A 21,738-nucleotide genomic window follows, 5' to 3' on the forward strand; every position below is an offset into this window, starting at 1 on the left:
GTGACAGATTAAAATGGGATGATAAAAGGAGTTTGTGCCGCGAAGAAACAACTTAAAACTTAAAGAACATTCCATTAACTTTACTGCCTGGCACAGATAAAGCGGTAAGAGAAATAGATGCCTACAGATTCGTGCAGGAGCCATTACCAAGAAAATAAAGACGAATTCATAGCTACACTATCCTTCTACTTGCACAGCTATTGTAAGAAGAAGCTGGAAATAAGAAGGAATTAAAGTATATAGAAATAACAACACTACAAGCAAAGGAAAAATCAGACGAAGGGGCGCCGGCCGCGCCGTTGTAGAGGCTCTTCCCACCTACTACTACTACTTCCACAACGCTGATCGCCAAACATGTGGGAAATGTTGGAATTGTCAAGTGTTTGATTTGTTTAATTTTAAAATAATTTAAGATGGCGAAGGACTCGAGCGTCGACTATTACTGGGGGCCTTTAATTCAATGCAAGCCGATTGTCACCTCTAGTTCAAAGTAAGTATAATTAATCCTAGAAAATAAATTCATTTTGTCTGGAGGTCTCTTATGCTACCTTACCGGTAGAGATTTAATGTTTTTAGCCGTATGATTTTGTAGTATTATTTAGAAGACACTTTATAATTGTTTATATTGCTCAGTATTCTAAGTTTTTCATGTACAATTTTAAGGTATTTCTAAGTATTACCTAAGGACATGGCTGCTTTTACCCTCCCCACCCCGTAGGATACCTAGCTAGGTACTACTACCTAGAGTTCAAAGGTAAATTGTATAGTAGTTCATTTTAACATCCGACGGACAAAAACTAACATTAAACTGTTAATGAGCAACTAAAATACTGTAGGAAACTGCAATTTCTAAAGAAATAGGGTAAACAACCGAGTAGACTGGCCAACTCACCGACTACCACGGTTTTGGCCACCCTCCGAAAAAGTACTTTAACCCAAGAGGTGCTAGGGGGTTGCTACCAAAGGACGACGGCAATATTAGCTAGGCTATGCATCAGCAACATCAGTAATGGAACAATATTTTCTTGCTCATTTTTTAACTTATCACCTAATGTTTATACATGGTTGTATTCTCCTTGTTTCGCAGATTAATACTAGTAGGTAATAAAATATGAAATACAAGATAGCCTATTTAGAAAATTAATATTTAAAAACAATATATTTTGGAAAGAAAACATTCTTTTCAAAAAATGCATTTTAGTTTTGGAATGTTTTATGCCGTTTACGGGGAGTACCGCCCCCCCCCGTCAGGTAATATGTTCTATTAGGTTAGGTTAGGTTAGGTTGGTTACGTTAGTATGATAACCTAGGCTATATGTTGGTATTCAAAATAGATGTTCCTTCCACAACATTTCATTGCAATTTTATTTCTTCGAATAGCTAATAAATCACAATATCTTAGTTTTCATGGAAATAAAAGAAACTAAGTTTTACGATTTTACAGAGTTCACATTGTCTCTTCAACTGGCCTCTCTGATTTCTTGTACTGACCGTTCATTATGAGATCCTTTTCACGTATGTGTTACACAGTATTGCACATATTTTTTTTCCTTTTCTGAAAATATGACATTAGTTTCCACATACGTGTGAAGGCCTCCCCCCCTCAATTTTGACATGTACCCGCCTACAATTCTTCTGACCAATCAGAAGCCTTGTCACCAATGCGCTGCTGATACCCAGATTCAACAGATTGCGTTTTAAAGTTATTTAGCAAGAAGTGTTCGCAGTGTTAACACCCAACTCTCCACACTCTCAAAGTGACCGTGTTTCCACCAGTAATAGTGTTAAAAATTCTGTTACGATATACGGACATCCTAATATAATTTTTGGAAACCTATCTGTGTTTGTGATTCATTTGGTAGTTGGCCGAAAATCTGTTCAAGATTCAAGATGGTTAGACTTTCAAGAATCGAAGACGAGACGAGATTCTGCATACCTAAGTGCGTATCTGAATTGTACCATCTGCCCTTTAAGGTAAAGTTCCCAAACTATATTCCCCTATTGTGAGAACAATCGTGGTTTAGTAATTTTCAGTTAGAAGTGTTAGATTTTGTTGGGTAGTTATCGTTATTTGCCATATCACTACCTAAGGACCCAGCGTCATTTAACCAGCTCGTACCTCCTTTCCTCACCCCCCAGTACCCCGCCTACCCCTTAGTGAACATATGGCTCCGTGGTGGTTGCGGAGTTCAAACATGGTGGCAGTGTTTACATTTCGCCGAACACTTGGTAGATCAATCTATAGAACTATTCCACGGCAATGTAGACTATGGCAGTTGATGTTTTCCTATGTTATTTTACTTACTTTACAAGGGTTGAAGGGAATATTTTTTTCGTTCCACTAGAACTAAACTTTAATTTACCTTTGAACTCGATATGTGACCCGTTGGTACTGTCATGTAGTCTTCAAAGGTAAATTACTGCTTAGTTACAGTTGTCCGAATAAATATTACTTTGAAATCTTGTACAGCAAGTAAAATAACATAAGAAAACGTCCATAGTCTAGGCCGCCGCGGAATGCTTCTGTAGAAATACCAATGTTAAACCTAGTAATGAAAATAGAGTTTGAAATCTTGTATTACGTCTTTGCCCCCCCCCCCCCCTCCCCTCCCCCCAATTAACAGTAATCCTCAAGCTCATGGTGGTGTCTGGGCTACCCCTTTGAGGTAGGGTAAATGATCGAATGGCCTCCTGGCAACTACCTGGATGGTAGCATGACCAGCCTTCCCAAAAAATTACTAACAATCACTTCAAGAGGTAAGGGGAGGTCTCAATGTGTTGCTTCCACGGCCGCTGGCTTGAGACTGATGTTTATTCTGGGTTACAGATAGTGTTAAAGTTATTTTTTGGGAAGGTGGTCCCGCTACCATCCAGGTGGGACCACCAGGAGGCCATTCGATCATTTACCCTACTAGTTGCAAATTTCCAACACCTACCTGTTTCCCTACTCTGTGTACAACCCTTCCGTGATAGTTGGGTAGTGTATAATATGGTCAGACATATTGGAAATTATAAAAATCTGTTTGTATGATAAAGTAAAGGGGTGAAAGTCAACTCTTGATTAGATCTGCAGGTGTTGGGTTTATATAGTATGTAACATTAAAATTAATGGGTAATGGCTTCAAGATTATATGTATGTAGTTTTATTCAAGAAGATTATTATACTGTATTTATGTACTTTTATTTAAGAAGATTGTTACTAAATACTGTGATTGGTAAGTGTGAATTTTCTATCAACTTTTTTCACAGATTTTTAGTTGTGGCATTGGGGTCTGCCTTAAGAATATTCAGCACATCAAGTGGTAGCCTTTTGAGAATACTGAGAGGACACAACCATGAGGTAATATTCTTTCATAATTCATAAAGTAATAGGAATTTGCAACCTAGTTAATTGATTATATGTAGAGCTGTATTTGATTGAAAGATTCTGAAAAATCTGAAAATAATAAATTTGTCCATTTAAATGTAGTAGTTTCTTAACAACTATGTGAAACTTTACAATATTTTAATACTGTAGTCACAATTTATATTGGTTTGCCTGGAAGAGATTGTACTCTTCACATTTTTGATTATGTATTAAAAGAGCAAGCACCATTTAATAGGTTACTTTGCATTTTAATATTTTTGTGCCTTGAAAAATATACATCACAGTCTATCTATTGTCTAAACACATTTTTGTACATCTTTTTTGATTTTGTTTTTATTTTTGTACACAATTGTTTTATTATCTTCTAGAAACCTCATATTATCATCGTCGGTCAGTGTGATGGCAGAATAGGATTCGTAAAGAGTAAACAAAGCAAGTAATATTGCTTGTTATAAATGAGATTCAAGTAATGTTGCTCTGTAAAGCATGTAGATAGTATTCAGTTTGTAGGCTCTTGGGTGCAAATGGAAATTCCTTTTTAGAAGCGAGCGTAAAAGGCTGAGTAAATAGATGTCTAAATCCTTACTAATTTATTTATGCTTTGTCAAGCTCTGCTGATTTCACCATCTTTGTTTTTCATGTGGTAGTTTCAAATGACTACTCTTAGCCATGAGATGTATAGTCTGATTGTTTTTCATATGGTAGTTTCAGATGACTATACTTAGCCATGAGATGTAGTCTGATGTTACCACCTTTATAACTACATCAGCTTCCAGTTTCACATTGAGTGGTGATGTATTGCAAGGTCGTGGTAAATGAGGTGCATAATCTTTATTTATCGTATTTATTACATAATTCTTTTAAAGGGTTTTCTGTGGTTTTGAATTCCTTTAAAGGGTTTTCTGTGGGTTTGTTTTGATAGGGACACTGGATATTACTCATTTGCTTCTTTTGTGTCAAATACATACATTATTCATATTACCTTTTGCATTATACATGAAAGGATGGAAGAGGATGCTGATGCAGAGTGTATTCCACTTTCTGTCCAAGTTTTACTTATTTGTATTGTTTACTTATGTGAACAAATTATCAATAAAGAATCTCTTGCTTTTTCTTAGGTTGTTGGCTTTGCATTGTTAGATGATGCTGAAGATAATTTCATATCTTGTGATGAGTCAGGAAAGTTATGTCGCTGGAGCTTACAGGTAGATGTGAAGAGAAGCCCATTGGTACAGGTAAGTGTTGTGTGTTTTTTGAGACATTGATAAGTAGGTGTTCTTGTGTGTATAAGGCTGTAAGTATTTTAGATTTTTCTTCGCTTTCATTCAATGAAGAAGCTTCTCTTTCTGTTCTTCATAGCTGTGGTTGCTCATACAAAACTGTTGTTGCACGTCAGCTTTTAGATACTGTTATAGTGAAGGAATGAATTACAGCGAACTATTCAAGATGTCAGGTTTTTTTTTTATAGCTTTATAGGGACCAGAACACTTGTATCTATGTATGTAAACTCTATTTGAGAAATTGCTTCTATTTTTATGAGATAAATTTTATTGTAAACATGCACTCATTACTATATTCATTATGGTCATGGGCTTGGCAGTTGGCTTCGGTTGTGACCTTTGACCAGTCACCACTACCTTTGATTAGGTCCAGGTCATGTTTCTCTTGATATCATTTTGACCTAAACTTTTTCTGAATTTTTATTTTGAATTTTTTTTAAGAGAAATGTATATCCATCTCTTTATTACTATGCTTAGGAACACAACAAAGCATTTTTGGCATGATTTTGCCCCATCTGTGTCTTAATTGTGATCAGATGTATGAACTGGTAATGTGATGAAGAATAAGATCAGGATCTGGGCAGAGGTGCTGCCATCTAGCCACAACCTCAGCTGTTTGTCAAGCTCAAAACTATCCTTCCAGTTTCTCACCTAGTGGTCTAGTTAGGTTTTGTCTTTTGCTAAGCAGAGAAAATATACCGTAAACAGGTATCCAATATTTAGTATAGTGTTTCTTTGTACTTAGGAATGATAAACCCAATATTTATGCTGTCATTTGTTTCAGACATGTAATCTGTTAGAACAGTACACAAAAAATAAATGCAAGGTTGTGAACTTTGTCTCAAGTGGGAATCTGAAGGCAGTAGTGTTTGGTGTCCTGGAAGAAGATAAAGATCTAGAGAAACTCATCGTTTACACGTCCAAGTCTGGATCGAAGATGAAAGGCTTAAGACGGTCATATCTCAAATCATCAGTCAAACTTGGTCACGGCAAGGTAAATGAAATGTATTGTGGATTCTTTATATTTTTTATTTTGTTACATATACACATAGGGATTAAAGTTTGTCGAGCAAAAAGGTATTTATTGTGTTAGTTTACAGTTAATTATAAATAAATACATTGTGGCTTTTAATTCTCACATAATTTACAACAGAGATAAACAATGTAAGAATTCCATTACAAAGAAAATTATTCATGAACAATGAAATAAAAATAATTCATTGTGATTTCAGATTGCCTTGTCACCAAATGGTGATTTTGTGGTTTGGCTAAAGAAACAGGAACTCAGAGTCAAATCTTTGGTTTCTGCGGATTATCGCAGGTAAGTCTATTGTAATTAAAATTATTTTTGCTAATAGACACACAACCTCCTGATCTCCCTAATGATTTCATGGTACTTTAAGTATGATATTTTAGGAAAAAAGAATGCACATCCTTGTGAAAGCAAAAATGCAAACAGTCACAATGATAGAGATCACAGGTTCTTTACGAGGTAGACAACAGCCACCAAATGAAGAAGTGCAATGCGCAAACAGTGGAGAATTATGGAAACAAAGAATCCATACTCTCAGGTTTAAACAGTAAAGTGTCATTCACATGGATTCATTTCGCTGTTTGATAACTAGCATTCTTACTATAGATTATTCAACAATAATCCACTGTGTGATAGCCTTGTGTACTTAGTTAATTATTTTGTTACCTACAAGATATTTTTGTTTTTACATGAAGAGTTCACCAAGCAACCTGAGGTGCTACTTCATCCTTGAAATATTCTTGCAGCCTGACAGTTTATGGCAGAATTTTCAACAATCTTGTAAATTTGAGTAGGAATTTTTGGAATTTTTACAGGGATAGTACATTAATAATATTTAGATTTAAGGGTATATAGAAAGATATCTTTTCGAGGTCAGTTGTTTTTCCAAAATTTCATAGATGGAGGATAATGTGTGCAGCTGATGGGTTTTGATAAAATATTATTTTTATTTACTGTAGTTAACATACAGTAATGTAATGTTTACCTTGGTGTTGTTAATCAAAGTTGTTGTAACAGTTCTTAGAATCCCATCACCTGCCTGTTACTTCAGATGGGATGGTAACTGTAAAAATGTTTATTTTGTGCTGATGAACCTATATCACATCTAATAACTATGACTGGTGTATTAATCTGATGTATTTTTCAGCAGCGAAAGTAAATTATATGTCAAAATTTATTTTGGTTACAGTGTTTATGTTGTGTGAACGAAACAGTGTATGACATTCTTAATTCATCTTCTAGGCATTTTGTTGGCGTTCGAGAGATAACGTGCATGGCTTGCCATCCCTCAAAGTTATCAGTTGCTACCGGGGACTGCACTGGCCGAGTATTGTTGTGGTATCAGCTGTATAAGCAACCTGTTAAAACTGAGCTACATTGGCACTCTCTTCCAGTTTCAGACTTGGCCTTCTCAAGAACAGGTATGCTAATTGTACAGAGATTGCAGATCGTACGGTTTACTATTCTTGTTTCACTGAATGAGCAGAAGCACTTAATTAGACTTTGTCTCTCCCCTGCAAGGATTAGGTACTTTATACAGAAATTATACAGATTTCACAAAAGTTTAAAATACCGAAGAAGAAGCCTCTGGTTTTCTGAGGTTCAGTTGCATCATCCCAGGATATGTTATCATGCTGGAAGCTCCATTGAATTGTAAGTCCTCCTCTCCTTTTACCTCCCTCTCCACACTTCTAACTTCATTTGTTTAAGGGGACCGTCCGCTATGATGTCTATTTTTTTTATTTATTACGCAAAATACATAATTTTCATATATGTTTTAGATATATATAATACCTTCATCATATAAAAATTTCAAGTCATTTGATCAAAAACTTTTCGTTTTATTAGCAAAAATCATGATTTAACAAAAAAAAATTGGTAGAGTTTTCTCCGCTAATATGACATCAGTTGTATTGAAAATCATACCATAAAAACTTCTTTATATACGGAACAATTCTGTGTGACAGAATTTTGATTTTTTAATTTTTTTATTTTTTATGAATTTTTTTTTTCTTTAGTCTAGACACTCAAAAAATTCTAAAAAAAAGAAAAGAAAAAAGATATAAAAATTCTGTCACACAGAATTATGGGATTTTTATTCCTCTTTCCAATGATATCTTTCTCTCTAAAATTGGATAATAAATAACCGAGTAATGGTTACCGACATGCGCATAAGTATGTTTTTGAGTTATGAGCTCCCAAAGATTTGCTATGTAAATTTTCACTTTTTTCTAATAAAAGTCAAAACAACATTATTATAATTACTTTATTTGTACTTTTATTGTTGATTTCTACATCAAGGATCGTGGTCCTACCCCTAAAAGTGGTGTTAATACCTTCAGTGTGACACCAGATAATGATGTTGACGGCGAGACATGAGACAATGAGGGCAGCTGAAAACAATTAATTTTCGTGTTTTTCTTTCAGCACCATCCTGACCTTTGCTAATTTTGCTAGCCATAGTTGCTGAGTAGCCTTCTTGATCTTAGGTAACTTCGGCATTGCTATAAGTTCACTAAGAAGTTATAAAAACGACGTAAATAGCTAGTAACCAAACGCAAGTGCCTGCGTGCGTGTAACTGCTTTGACGTCTGTGGCGTAACTGAGTCATTCTCCGAGTCTCGCCTATAAATAACCGCTCTGAGCAGCTCGCTTCTCACCCAGTGTCACAGTACCTTTCATTGCTACCAGATGTATGAGAATTTCAAAAAAAATCTAAAAAAATCGCTGTATATATGCAAAAATAAACACGCAAAAACGATTCTGTCAAACTCAAGTCATACAGACGACGCAGTTACGATGACGTCATCATTTAAAAACCGCTATATCTTCATTATTTGTGAAAATAATTGGCTGAAACTTCTGGAAAGCATGCACGGCATGTTTCTGCATAGATACAAGTAATAACTCGATTTTTTATTTTTTCAAGTTGACATGTCATCCGCCATAGCGGACGGTCCCCTTAACATCGGAGGCTAGCAGTTTTTGGAGAAAACAGATGTGATTATAATAGTTTCTCTCATAGCAAGTAACATTTTCAGAAAGATATCAGTACTTGTAGTGATTTTATATCCATTTGGTTTGATATTACATTCATGGATTATATCATTATCATTATATGTTCTCTGATTTTTTGTGATTCCGTAGACAATTTCATAAACAGATAATGGGGTTGAATAGACAAGAAATTGATTCATTAGAAAAAGTTATTGTATAAAGTCAAGAGATAAATAAAACAGAGTTGACTGTAGTACAAAATCTAATTTCAGTATAGTACATTGAAATCTGTATTGCTGATGTTTTTGTCAACCTTCCTTCCAACTGAACAGTCCCCAGTCGTATATTTTGCAAACTAATAAGAATTGGGGAGTCTATGTTGACTAGAATGGTTTTATTTGCAATGTATGTAATAAGTTTGTGAAAGTATTCCTTTTATTGCAATTTTTGTCCTGATTAAATTCATTTACTGCAAGACAAGAAAGCATCTTTGTATACTTGAGGATGATGGAAGCAAAGGAATTGTACACCTCTTGATATTCATCTACATTCAGCTTTTATCTCTTTGTAAAGTCCTGGCTTTTTTTTTATCTGCTGTCTAGTGTTTATGTTTTTCTTAATGTTTCTGGAAATGTTCTCTTGTAATTCAGTGAAATTTTAGATTTTATCCAATTTTTACTTAGTGGTATTTGTGAGGTCACTACTCTTAGTTCATTGTTGAAAAAGGTTATTGTTATTACTGTTGTACATTCATAAGAGGATACTGTATGCATAATAAATGACCTTATTTAAACCACAGTTGTACTTTGTATTATTGAAATGGCAAGTGTATTTTTTTTTCTGACCATTTCCATTCTCTTCTTAGTTTGTAATGCCATGTATTTTCCATGTCTTTTAGGATATTTATTTCATGCCTGTGCCAAATATTGATACAGATATAGAATTTGAATTTAGTGTGACTTTGGGCTTTCATAATTTATATCTTTGGACTGCCAGGTGCTGAGTTGTACAGTGGGGGTGCAGAATGCGTCCTGGTGAAGTGGCAAATCACAGAAGGCAAAAAACACTTCTTGCCACGTCTGGGGATGCCCATCAAATACGTCGTGACAGATACGAAGAACAACAAGATTGTTTGTGCCCATATTGATAGTGGTATGTATGCTTACTATGTTCATTAACAGTTTCAAAGATATTAAAAAAAGTTTGATAGACACCATAGTTTGCATGATTAGTAATGTTTGAGTTTCACTGAGTAGGCCATGTCAAATTACAGTAGTACCTCGAGATACGAAATTAATCCGTTCCGAGGCGGCCTTCGTATAATGAGTTTTACGTATCTTGGAACACATTTTACATGTAAAATGGCTGATCCGTTCCAAGCCCTCCAAAAACACCCCATTAAATTTCATAATAAAGCTAAATTGACCTATAAACAATGAAATACTACAACAATTTGGACCATTCAATACCTAAATTAAGAATAAAAATCCAAACCTGTAAATAAAGTGTATATTAGTGTACAAGAAATATTATTACTGTAACATAAAATGTCGAAGCTTACCTTTCGAGTGAGGCTATCTCCGAAAGTGGCGGCAGAGGAGGAGGAGGACAAACGGCAGATACATACACTTAACTTTACGAAACACATAAAAAAATGTCATGAAAACAAACTAAACTTTACAAAACACATTAACAAAACTGTAACACTTAACTTTACAAAAAACTTAAAATAAAATTTATTTTGTCTTTTTTTGATTTTTACATTTCGTTTTACTTTTTTATAGTTTACGTAATTTCAATTTCTTCACCACCGAATGGATGCCAGTCCATTTACGGAATTTTTCGAACCACCCATGAGAAGCCTTGAACTCTGGGGTTGCCGTTGATGTCCCCTCTCCGCCGTCGTCTTTGGCTTGGGCAATCAAATCTCCGAAAATAGCGCTGGCCCTCTGGCAGATTGCCGTCTCGGTTATCGTATCGCCATCGATTTCTTTGTCCTCGATCCATACAAGAAGCAGCCTTTCCATTTCATTATGCACATGGCTCCTCTTGTTGGACATAGTGACGCCCTTGGAAGGTGTAGCTGCTTTGATGGCTTCCTTCTGCTTAAGGATGGTGCCTATCGTCGACGGATTTCGGCCGTATTCCTTAGCGATCACACTCAACCGCAAGCCAGCTTCATACTTTTTTATTATCTCCATTTTTGTCTCTATAGAAAGCATTCTCTTCTTTCTGTGAACTTCAGCAACTTTCTTGGGACCCATGACTCTTATGTACTGTACGTAATTAAGTTACGTTCTCACAACACGATAAAGTAGCACAACACGATAATATGTACGTACTGCAACGAAATCACTAACGAATTTACGTTACTAAACGAAATCGTTGGAGCGAACGAATGCCGATTGCGTACGGTAAAGTTTCAGGTGCGAAGTGGCCGAGGTAAAGCACGCCAACACGTAGTACGTATGTATAGAAGATGCATGATGGGAGGGATGCTGTCCAATTAGAGAGAAGGATTCATGGCTTGGCTAGCATCAGGAACCAATGGGAGAGCAGGAGGATGGTGGCGAGTCTACTATAACTAAGATGGCGGCGTGCGGCGCGAGTTTCAAAATTGTTATGGGGCGAATCTCGGACTTTCAGAAACCTTTCGTATCTTGAAAACTTTTCGTATGTAGAGCAGTAAAATTTTTCGTCTTTGCTTTCGTAACTTGGATTTTTCGTAAGTTGAGCCTTTCGTATCTCGAGGTACTACTGTACTTTACTTCTCCCCCAACATACCCTCAAAAGTGTATTGCAGTAGTATACAGTTCTTGTTATTTTAAAGGACTGTATATGTTTTCACTGGACTCGCCCAAAGAATTTGTTCTGAAATAAGAATTGAAAATGGAACAAGGTAGCAATGCTTATTGCCTGTCATTCTTTTTTGTCAACCCTTGATTGACTAATAAACCCAGCATTTCTAAGTGGACAAAGAGACCAATGGTAGTGGATGAAAAGTAGCTTTAACTTCATGGTTAAATTGAATTACAGTGCGTAATAATGAATTATTTTTCTCTTTTCAGCTTTTACGGTTATATCTGCCAGAGATTGTCGGCTGGAGGGCTCAATACAGGGACTGTCCTTAAGTATAGATGATGCAGACCCTTACCCAGCTGGTATAGTCTATGATCCCAGGACAAGAGCTATTGTCATTAATGGAAAATCAGGTCATCTTCAGTTTTATGATCTCAGCCACAATAAACTACTGTATCAGGTAATATTAAATTTTTCTACTTTTATATATTTTTATTTCATAAGCAGACTTCTACAGAGTATGATGAAAAGGGGAGCGCAATACAGTTATGAAAGTTCAAACCAACGAGGAAGGAGGATCCAGTAAAAAATTTGTATTTAAATAGAGCTTCAAATTTAAGAGTAGAATTATGGGTACACAAAATATGTATGAACCATTATCTGCTTCAAAAGTTCTGTGTCATATTGAGGATGATGTCACCTAACCCGACTACTGTTGTTGTTGTTATTATTATTACCAAAGCATAGACATTTGTATGAAACATTTTATATATAAAATAAAATTACAGCATTTTTAGAATGTTAATTATGGCATAGAATAGTTGCAGTAGTTCATAGTGTTTTAATAGGAAATCAAAGTTGTCAGATTAATAACAAGATTGGGAAAGTAAATCCACAGTAGTATGCTTGTTTGATTTTTCATTTAAATTATATACAGCAGAAACCTTTCGATGACCTGCATGGATGAGGATACTGTGCAGATTGTCGAAAGCTTTCTGCTGTATAAATTTTAAATAACAAAATCAAACAGGCGTACTACTGTGGATTTACTCTCCCATTTTATTGACGATTGTGATTATGAGTTTTCTTTGGATAACAGGATCATTGCTTATGTTACAGGTTCACAATGTGAAGGTAAACTGTCTACTGTTTTTTCATAATGGACAAGTAGCCAAACTTGATTAAAAGAAATTCAGATGTTTGTATGGAATTAATTTTTTTCTTTAATTTTCAGCTAGACATTGTGAGGGAGAACTTCATAAATCCAGAGCGTGATGTGAAAATGTACAATACAGAGGTGAAAAAGGTAGCCATATCACCTGAGGGAACTTGGCTGGCCACTGTTGAATGTAGAGATGACTTTCAGTCTTCTATAGAAATCCGGCTGAAATTCTGGCAATTTGACAGTGAAAAACAAAGGTATGTTCATAAAAATCCTAGATTAGTAACATTTTGTAGTCAAAGAGTGTTGTAGAAAAATTGCGTAAAGGTACGTAAGTCTGATTCCATAGTGTCCCAACCTCCAAGCATGTTCCCAAAAAAAAGAAGAGTTCTGGATTCCATTGTATAAGTATGCATCTGGGTCCCCCATTACATCATTGTCTGTGTCTAGCAATTGCTTAACACCTGCCATCTCGTTCTCAGTCATTTTGCTCATATCCTACTTCATGTTAGCTTTACTCCACAAATATTATTACTTCATGTATATGATTAATTAATTCACCTCCCTTAGTTTGGTACTGGAAGTTTTCCTTATTTCTCTTAACAGCAACTCTGTTCAGATGTAAGTATTAACAGTATTACATGCTCTCAGCACTGATTTCCATCTTCTTGCCAACTCCACCATGATTGACGCAGTCAATATCTTGCATTCTTGGCTGCTACCCACCTCAAGGCATATTTCATAGAACTACATGTTTTTTTATTCATGATTATGAGGATAAAGATATGAAGTGCTGAGAAATATATTTACTTTCATGACTTAAGAAGGATTAAAGGAATGCATTACCGTGGAAGCACTTGCATCCACATATTATACATAGAAGAAGCAACATGAATTTTACTTAAGATAACCTTTAAGCAAAAACCAAGTGAAAATGCAAGAAATGTGTGATAAAAGACTTCAAAGCCATGTGTATGCCCACCATCTGTGGAGTCACATGCATCATCCAGATACAAAGGAAATCTATCCCTCATTTTCCTTCAGTCTTAGAAGACTAGTTGTTACAGTTGAATACCTAGATGGGTTTTGAGTGATATGACATGTGGAAAATTATTATTGTATATGTCTTTTCTGTAGCTACTTTATTTATGGTACAGAAAAATAATAAGTAAATTATTAGCAATATTTTGATGTCATTTCTTCTCATGTTTTGCAGCTGGTTCTTGAACACTGGAATAGAGTTACCGCATGATAAGTATGTTAATGGTTTAGTATTTGATCCGTCTTCAGAGTCGTCGAGTACTGCCGTCTGTGCATCTTGTTCTGATGATGGAAAATTCAAAATTTGGGAAGTGTTTGACAGTTCAGATATATACAGTAAGTATGATATGGATAAATTTGATAAGCTTTGTCATTTTTATTTTAACTGTACAGTTTATTGAATCTTTATTGCATGTTATTGGTAAGTATTTTAATGCTTATAAATTTATTTCATTCAGTAACAAGTTATCTTATGTCATTTCTCCTGACAAATTAAAAGATTACTACAAGTTGGTCTCATTTGTAGAAGATTCACAGTTACCTAAATATTTGGCTGCTTTTAGGACAATATTTAATGGCAATTGAGTTTGTTTTTGCTTCTACTCTGTTTCAGAAACTGATTAAACAATATAATTTTTTATTAACTATAATTTTTTCACAAAATAAAACTATCTGCGAATGAGCATCTTTGTGTTAAACAATGATGTTGTGAAATTGCAAGAGATACAGATTTGAAGCATGGAATTCACGGAAAATATCTACCCATGCTTATCTGTTCCTCTCATCTGCTGGTCAAGTGTACAGTGCCTTAACAACAGTTACTTATTTCATATACAGACTATTATTAAGCATTATCTTATGAAACTGTAAATCAACAGCTCAAAATGTTACAAAGCAGACACCAATGCTGAATCAGGAATAGGCAGTGATGCTTATTACAGATATTAACAAGAATTGTATTGAAATTGCAGTTTGTATGACACGCAGTACTGAATTGCACACTTACTGAAATTTTTAATAGCTGATGAATGAAAACAGATATGTCTATCTTTTCTTGTAGGTAAAACTGTGTAAATCCTACCTATTGCTTTTTTTTAGAACACTAAAATATATTTAATTTCTGTAGCAGTACTTTTACAGTACAGTCCTCGGTTTATGACAGGGTTTCCGTCCCTTGCAGGATGTTGTAAGCCAAAAATCGTCTTAACCCGAATCATTGTAATTATAATAGGAATAAATACCAATGGACCTGTAAGTACTGGTTACAACACTGCTGTAAAGCAGGTTAATAGAGCCATGATGTAAGCGCCTTAAGTCCAAAACGACTTGACCCAAACCTGATGTAACCCGGGGACTGCCTATTTAGACTATGTAGCTATAGTCGTGGTGCATTGAAACTTTTCTTACCTATTTACAATCTTTGATTGTTTTTAACTGGTTTCCAGCTAGCGCAAGAAGATTATCCTATTTTTAGGACCTCAGGTTTGTTAGCTGTGAAAATGTATGTGGCTTTCAGTTACTTTTTCCATGCAAATTTATATACTTGTGCTCTTTACTACAACACAGTATGCTGTAATATAGTATGAGACTTTTGCAATATTGTGAATTTTATGTCATGTTCCTTGTGGTATATTCTTTTAAAAATACACAACACTGATACTTGATTGTTAACAAAGCTGTTGCCATGGTTACTGTAGACTGTGTAACTATAGCTGTGATTCACTTTACATTATATTATTTTACAAAGATGCATAAAAAAATTGCACATTTTGTTAAGATTATAGGGAGCAGAGAACATTACATTTTGGCTGGTAGTACAAGCATAGGTATATATCACACATAACAGGTTTGTCCTGCATATTGTATAGTACTCTATTTTACTCAAATGTCTTGCTTGCCAGATAGTTTTTTAGTTGGAGATAAAAGTCACTGAAATGGTATCTCTGTAGAGTTGTTCTGTAATAGTAAAATAAGACAAAAAATGCTGATATGAATAGAGGTTGAATGTCATTATTGTTGGGTAGAGCAGCATGATTTTAAAAAAGCATTTAAAAAAAAAAAAAGAAATTTTAGGATTGAAATGTTCTTGTATAACTCACATTAATACGTTTAAAAGGTAAACAGAGATTAAAGTAAAATAATTAAATTAATTTTTTATTAATAATAATACTAAGGTAATTGTTTAAGAAGGTTTTGTATCATAATTCCTCCTCTCATAATCCGTGTTTTGTCATTTGCAGAACAAAGCTTTACATGGAGCTGTCAGAAGACTGGCATCTATCGTCATTTGCCAGCAAAAGCTGTAACGATTGCTCCAGATGGATCACTTGTTGCTGCTGGTTTTGCTAATATACTTACCATCTGGACACCCGACCAGTGTCATTTGAAGGGAACATTGTCACAACCTTATTTGAAAGAAAATTTGCTGTAAGGAAATATTTTATTTTATTATACAAAGGATATATAGTTCTATCATTTCTTATGGCCTATTGCAAATCTTGATGAGGAAATGCTCTGCTATTTTAACTTTTGTATGACAAAAAGAACTTGGCTGTCCTTCAATTAAGAAATAACATTATTATCTATGTTGACTTTAGGTATGACAAAGAATCACATTAAAAATAAATCAGTTGATCCTGTATTCATTAGGTTTATTGTAAAAGATATACAGTAGTTACAATGGTTTTACATAATTATAGTGGCATATAAATTTAATTCCCTAATTCTGTAAATCCAGTCAGTTTGTAACTAACAAAGGGTTACATTACAGGCAAATAGAATTTGGCAGAACAGCAAGTTGCGGATCGATGGTGATTACTCGAAGTGAGAGCTGGTTATGTGGCTGGAATTTGTTTACATGCACACTATCTTGGAGGGTTATGATTAACTCCACTTGTATGGCTGTTGATCCTGTGACTTCTTTTGTGGTTGTCTTCTCAAATAAATGTGATGGTAAGTCTCAGTCAGGTGTTTATTATGCTTCATTTCCTTTTTTAATCTAATTGCATGTTAATGTCTTAGTCCAGGTCTACATACTGTATTTGCTGGCGTATTAGATGCACTATTTTTATTGTTAAATGTATAAAAAAAACTACCCCGCGTCTAATGCGGCTGTATTACGGATGGGAGACTGTGTGCCGTAGGCTAGGCTATTCCTTTCCTACAGTGAGCATGATGGGTGGTCAAAAATTGATGCTAATAATAAAACATTGAAAAACAAGACTAATCATTAAAATAAATTGTGTTACTAATGATAAAATATTGAAAACAAGCCGAATTATCCGTCTGTTATCATAGACTTGCAAAAAATTGCTTACAATATGTCGGCAGCTGGTCAGCTATTTGCAATGAGTGGATGTAAACAAAAGTATATCACTGTCTGTTGTTTATTTATGGGAGGTTTCATACAAAGTCCATACTTTATTCCACTATACTCTCACATTATTGTATTTCTTGCACAGAATCATATATTTTATTCCTACAAAATCACTTTAAAATATTTTTCAATAAATGTTGTCTTTTACGCTTGCAAATACAGTACATTCATGGTTTTTTTGACTGCTTCAAGTTTTTTTTGTGTATGGTACTGTACTATTGACGTATGTTATGTAATAAATCAATATTTTCTCATTTCATTTGTTACGTAATTTTTTTTTTGCTAAATTTATCACCATAAATGTTAATGAATTGGAGACTTGAAATCTTTGCTGTGTTGATTTATTAGATCAGAAGGGGACTCTCACAGAGATTGCTGTTGGTGACCATAGAAAACTTATTCCAATTCAGTCTGGGAAAAGTTTTGTCTTCGTCAGCCTGCTTTGAAAAACTTGTTTGTCGCTAAACTTCTGTCTAATATTTTTCCAGCTTTCATGTTTGAACCACGAAACATGCAAATGCCAACAAGACTAGAAAATATAATAACCAGTCCAGCTCTTTGTGCTGCGTTTATTCCACGTGAGAAGAAGGTCACATTAAGCACGCCCTGGAATGAGGAAAGTCAGTTGTTCATCATTGACAAAGCACAGGTATTTTGCCTTTTAGATATATACGTATATGTTTATGTACATTTCAGTCTGTCTGTCTATAACCACTTTTACTTAATAAGGTGATTGTAAATCTTGTTGAAATTTGTTATTTAGTTAAATTGTATGTAAAGGAAAAAATATTTGTGTGTAGTTTTCTTGTATAGTGTGTGTTGAGATGTGTTCTAATAATGATAGAATGAATGATTTTATTGTGTATAGTACTACGTATATTGTATTTATATTATAACAATAAATTTGATGTATGATACACTAAAAGTCTTTGGATATTGTAAAATGTATTGTTAATCTTTCATTTTATCCTCTCCAGAGACTCAAGCTTATTGAACCAAAAGGAGACATACATGCAGCTGAAGCTGCGATAGAAGGATTAGTTCAAAAGCTCGTGCAAGACACTGTTGCGCTTCCTGCGCCAACTCCGTTTTCTTCTCTTTTGGCTCAAACCCGAGCATCAGATGTTGTTGATAGAAAGACCAGTCAAGTAGGCTCAGCTGCATATGGTGTTAGAGTACAAAACTCATCTGCTTTGTTGGCAAAGGTTTGTGTTACAGAGGAATTTGGTGTTACTAGTTGGATGTAATGCATACCTTGTCTTGTAGATATTGTTATATTATAAATTTTTTTAGTAATAAAACTAAACTTAATCATGCATTCATAATTCAGGGAAAACTTATATTGGATGGCATATTGAACCATTGGACCATGTTGGTTCTCTTCAGAGGGTCCTTTGCCAACGGGTTTGGTTTGTTATTCATAATCACGCTACTGGTTTTCTTGCTCTTATAGTAAATTACCAGTTCAATCTTGTCTCTGGATCCGTCTACCGGGCATTCAGTCCAAGAATGCCTCGGCACATACATTGATATAACCGCGGTGAGAATTTCTAAGATGATGTCCTGCCCAGGTTCAAGAATGCATCATACATAATCATGTTAAGAATGCACGCTGTGTGAAATAAAATGTAGTGACATCATTCTTAGCATCAAGATTATTGACAGTTCAACAGATCGTTGCTGCTCCCTCCTACTGGAAAGGAAATGCCCCACCTCAATACCACCCAGGAAAGTTTCATCCTCCCAGCGGTGGTGCACCCAAGGGACTGGATCAATCAGGAGCCTCTGTCTGACATGAGTGACCCTCCTAGTACAACCACACCCCCTGTCTGCAATACTAAACCTGTCCAGGAGATAGCTGTTAAGCAGGCTAAAATGTTGACACCCTAAGGAAACTCCACTCCTACCTACTGTATGCCTCCTACAAGAAACTGTATCTGCCTACTGTATGCCTCCTACAAGAAACTGTATCTGCCTACTGTATGCCTCCTACAAGAAGCCATATGTAATTACCTCGGTGTGTTCAACTTCCACCCGAGTATGTACTATTGAAAACCTGATGGAATCCAGAACTTCTGCCTTTCCTCTTCACCATACAAGTGTTGGCCAACTTTTTACATATATTAGCAATTGAAGAAAAGAGATTAATAAGAAGAATTGAAAAGCTTAATATCAGATTAGTTCAGCTAATACTACCATCTTTTTCAACATTGGCTTACCAAGTGCTTCAACTTTGCATTTAAGTTTCTCAGGTCTAGAATATTTTGAGTCATAAAACTAGGCTGTTTGATTTCATGTAAAGATCTGACAACTAATTTTATGTTCCTTTTTTCAGGTCTTGAATGAAGCTCGTGTTTACAGATTAGATGACTTTGCCACTTTAGCGAGAGAATACTTCCAACTTATTATTCCTGAAGCTGTAACAAGGTATGTTAATACAGTTATTTTACTCTGCTGGTAACTCCACTGGGGTATAGTGCATTTATGTCCTCATATTGTGTATATACTTTCAGCATTATTAATGGATTTTTGCTGCACCCCTTTGGTACCGTCACCATTTCCTTTTTTATTTTGCTCCTATTTGCTCCAGTTTTCATTTGTCCTGTTGGTAAATATTTGTGGTGTTACTCTTTTTTTTTTATTGAAATTAACTGCTAAGTATTCTCTGAATTGAGTTTAATTCTTGCTTCTCTATTATATTCAGTTGTAAAACAAAAAAGGCAAAACACTTGTCTCCATCATCACTGAAATTTTCACTTTCTATTTTTGGAACTTATGGTGTCATATCTAACGCTGCCATGTCATTAGATTCCAAGTATTCTTCATAAAGCTTTATTCTCAAATCAACATAATCTTTAATGATATATTTAGTTTCATTGTCTTACCATGATCATGTATAGCACTGGAATATCAGTGGGTTGGCTGACATGCAGATAGCTGTGAATTTCTGGTGGTTGTACATGAATTCTTTTTCCCAATACCGTAGACAGAACCAAAAATAATATCAGCTGGTAGAAGTGGAAAAGAGTTTCAACCCAGTCCTTTTTATTGAACTGATTGTAGGGTAAAATTCCATTGTTAATGAAGTCACAGCAGAGTTTAAATAGTAAAATGGTGCAATAATTATATTAGCATTATAGACGACAAACAGACATGAAAAAATATTATTAGATTCACATTAGGTTATTCCAGTACTATCAGTATGAAATTTCATAAAATACCATATATGATGCTATGGCAACATAAACACAGCAGCAGAAATAGCATTTGAAGGTTACCATTTTTCTCTAAACAAAATTTTTGGGACACAAAAGAGAACTATACTCTTTAATTACAAAAACCAGTAAAATGCAAAGTCTAATAATGAGACTACTGCTACAAAATTCTGAGGTGTGAATATCTAATGCAGTTATTGGTTCCCAATTTCACAAAACTGGAAATACGTCAATTCAAAATACATCACTTTCTTATGGCCTTGTGGCATATTCCATAAGGATGCTTACTCATGAATGACAAGAAATTACTAATTTATCCATTTAGCAAAAATGCGTTTGTGCTAGGCTATTTGTTGCTAAGCTTATATGACCTGAGAATGTAGTTTTTGTATTCATATTTTTTTCTTGTGGTACACAAGTGATGTAATGGATTCTTTAATATTTTTAATTGAATGTTAAGACTGTGTTATATGTACATTGTTGCCGTAATATTTAATGACAATCTTTTGTAATTTCAGCAAGGAAAAGATGGACTACGAAGATTTTGAAACATATTACAAGAAGATTGGAGGTAACCCTGAAAAGAAGACTGGTGAAAAGAGTGACAGTGAGATGACAGAAAAAGAAGCAAAGAAAACTGAGAAGAAAAATAAGAAAAAGTTAATAGAAAGAGGACTTAATAGTGACTTCAAAGATCTTCTTCAGATTATAGCTGATGACTAACTATTAAGAAAAGGAATTATATTTTGTACTTATACAGATTGAAAGTCAATTAAAGAAAAACATATGAAAACTACTTATTATAGTGCCTGACTGTATCCATGTTTTTATTTAATCTATCAATCACTGAATTATAGTAAATTTTGATTTTTGCTTTGAATATTGTTTTATGATGGAAAGTGATTTCCTTGGGCACCTAAGTTTCATACAAAAGTAAGAAGTGGATGAAAACGAAAAATATTTCCTAGAGATAACAAAAAAATCAGACATGGACCAGGGGTATGCTGAAAAGCTAGGTAGACTTCGTCTTGATAAATCAAAGGATGTACAAATTATTGTAAAAATGGGAGATTGGTGATGACAAAATGACATTTGATCCATGAGGTCACCAGTTATTAAAATCATACTCTGATACGGAAATTTAGCAAAAGAAAAAGATTTTGTAAGCGAACAAAAGAAAAACATGAAAATAACTGATGCTTCCTCATTAAAATGTCTTGAATACATAAAAATGAAGCTTCAGAAGTAAAGTACTAATGATGCAGGCGTAAGTAAATTGGAAATATAATGGAAGAGTCAAAGTCAAATTACCATGGAAAACTGTAAACAATAGTGCACGTCCAGTATAAAGGAGGACAAAATAGGAATACAGGCAGTCCCCAGGTTACGACGGTCTCGGCTTACGACGTTCCGAGGTTAAGGCGCTTTTCAATTTTATTCATCAGAAATTATTTCCAGGGTTACGACA

The 21,738-nt window shown here is 34.7% G+C and overlaps 1 protein-coding gene across 1 annotated transcript; it reads left to right on the plus strand.

Moving 5' to 3' along the window:
* The first annotated feature begins 314 nt into the window (after positions 1-314).
* Positions 315-21,150, plus strand: LOC135197731 (WD repeat-containing protein 75-like). Its single transcript, XM_064224782.1, has 16 exons — positions 315-490; positions 3,250-3,340; positions 4,486-4,602; positions 5,432-5,641; positions 5,880-5,968; positions 6,923-7,101; positions 9,674-9,829; positions 11,746-11,936; positions 12,711-12,895; positions 13,855-14,015; positions 15,920-16,106; positions 16,450-16,631; positions 17,544-17,704; positions 18,033-18,260; positions 19,391-19,482; positions 20,789-21,150. Exons 1-16 carry the CDS (start codon positions 414-416, stop codon positions 20,991-20,993), a joined length of 2,511 nt encoding a protein of 836 aa, XP_064080852.1. The 5' UTR covers positions 315-413; the 3' UTR covers positions 20,994-21,150.
* The last annotated feature ends 588 nt before the right edge of the window (positions 21,151-21,738 follow it).

This window comes from Macrobrachium nipponense, chromosome 21, assembly GCF_015104395.2.
Source record: "Macrobrachium nipponense isolate FS-2020 chromosome 21, ASM1510439v2, whole genome shotgun sequence".
NCBI lineage: Eukaryota > Metazoa > Arthropoda > Malacostraca > Decapoda > Palaemonidae > Macrobrachium > Macrobrachium nipponense.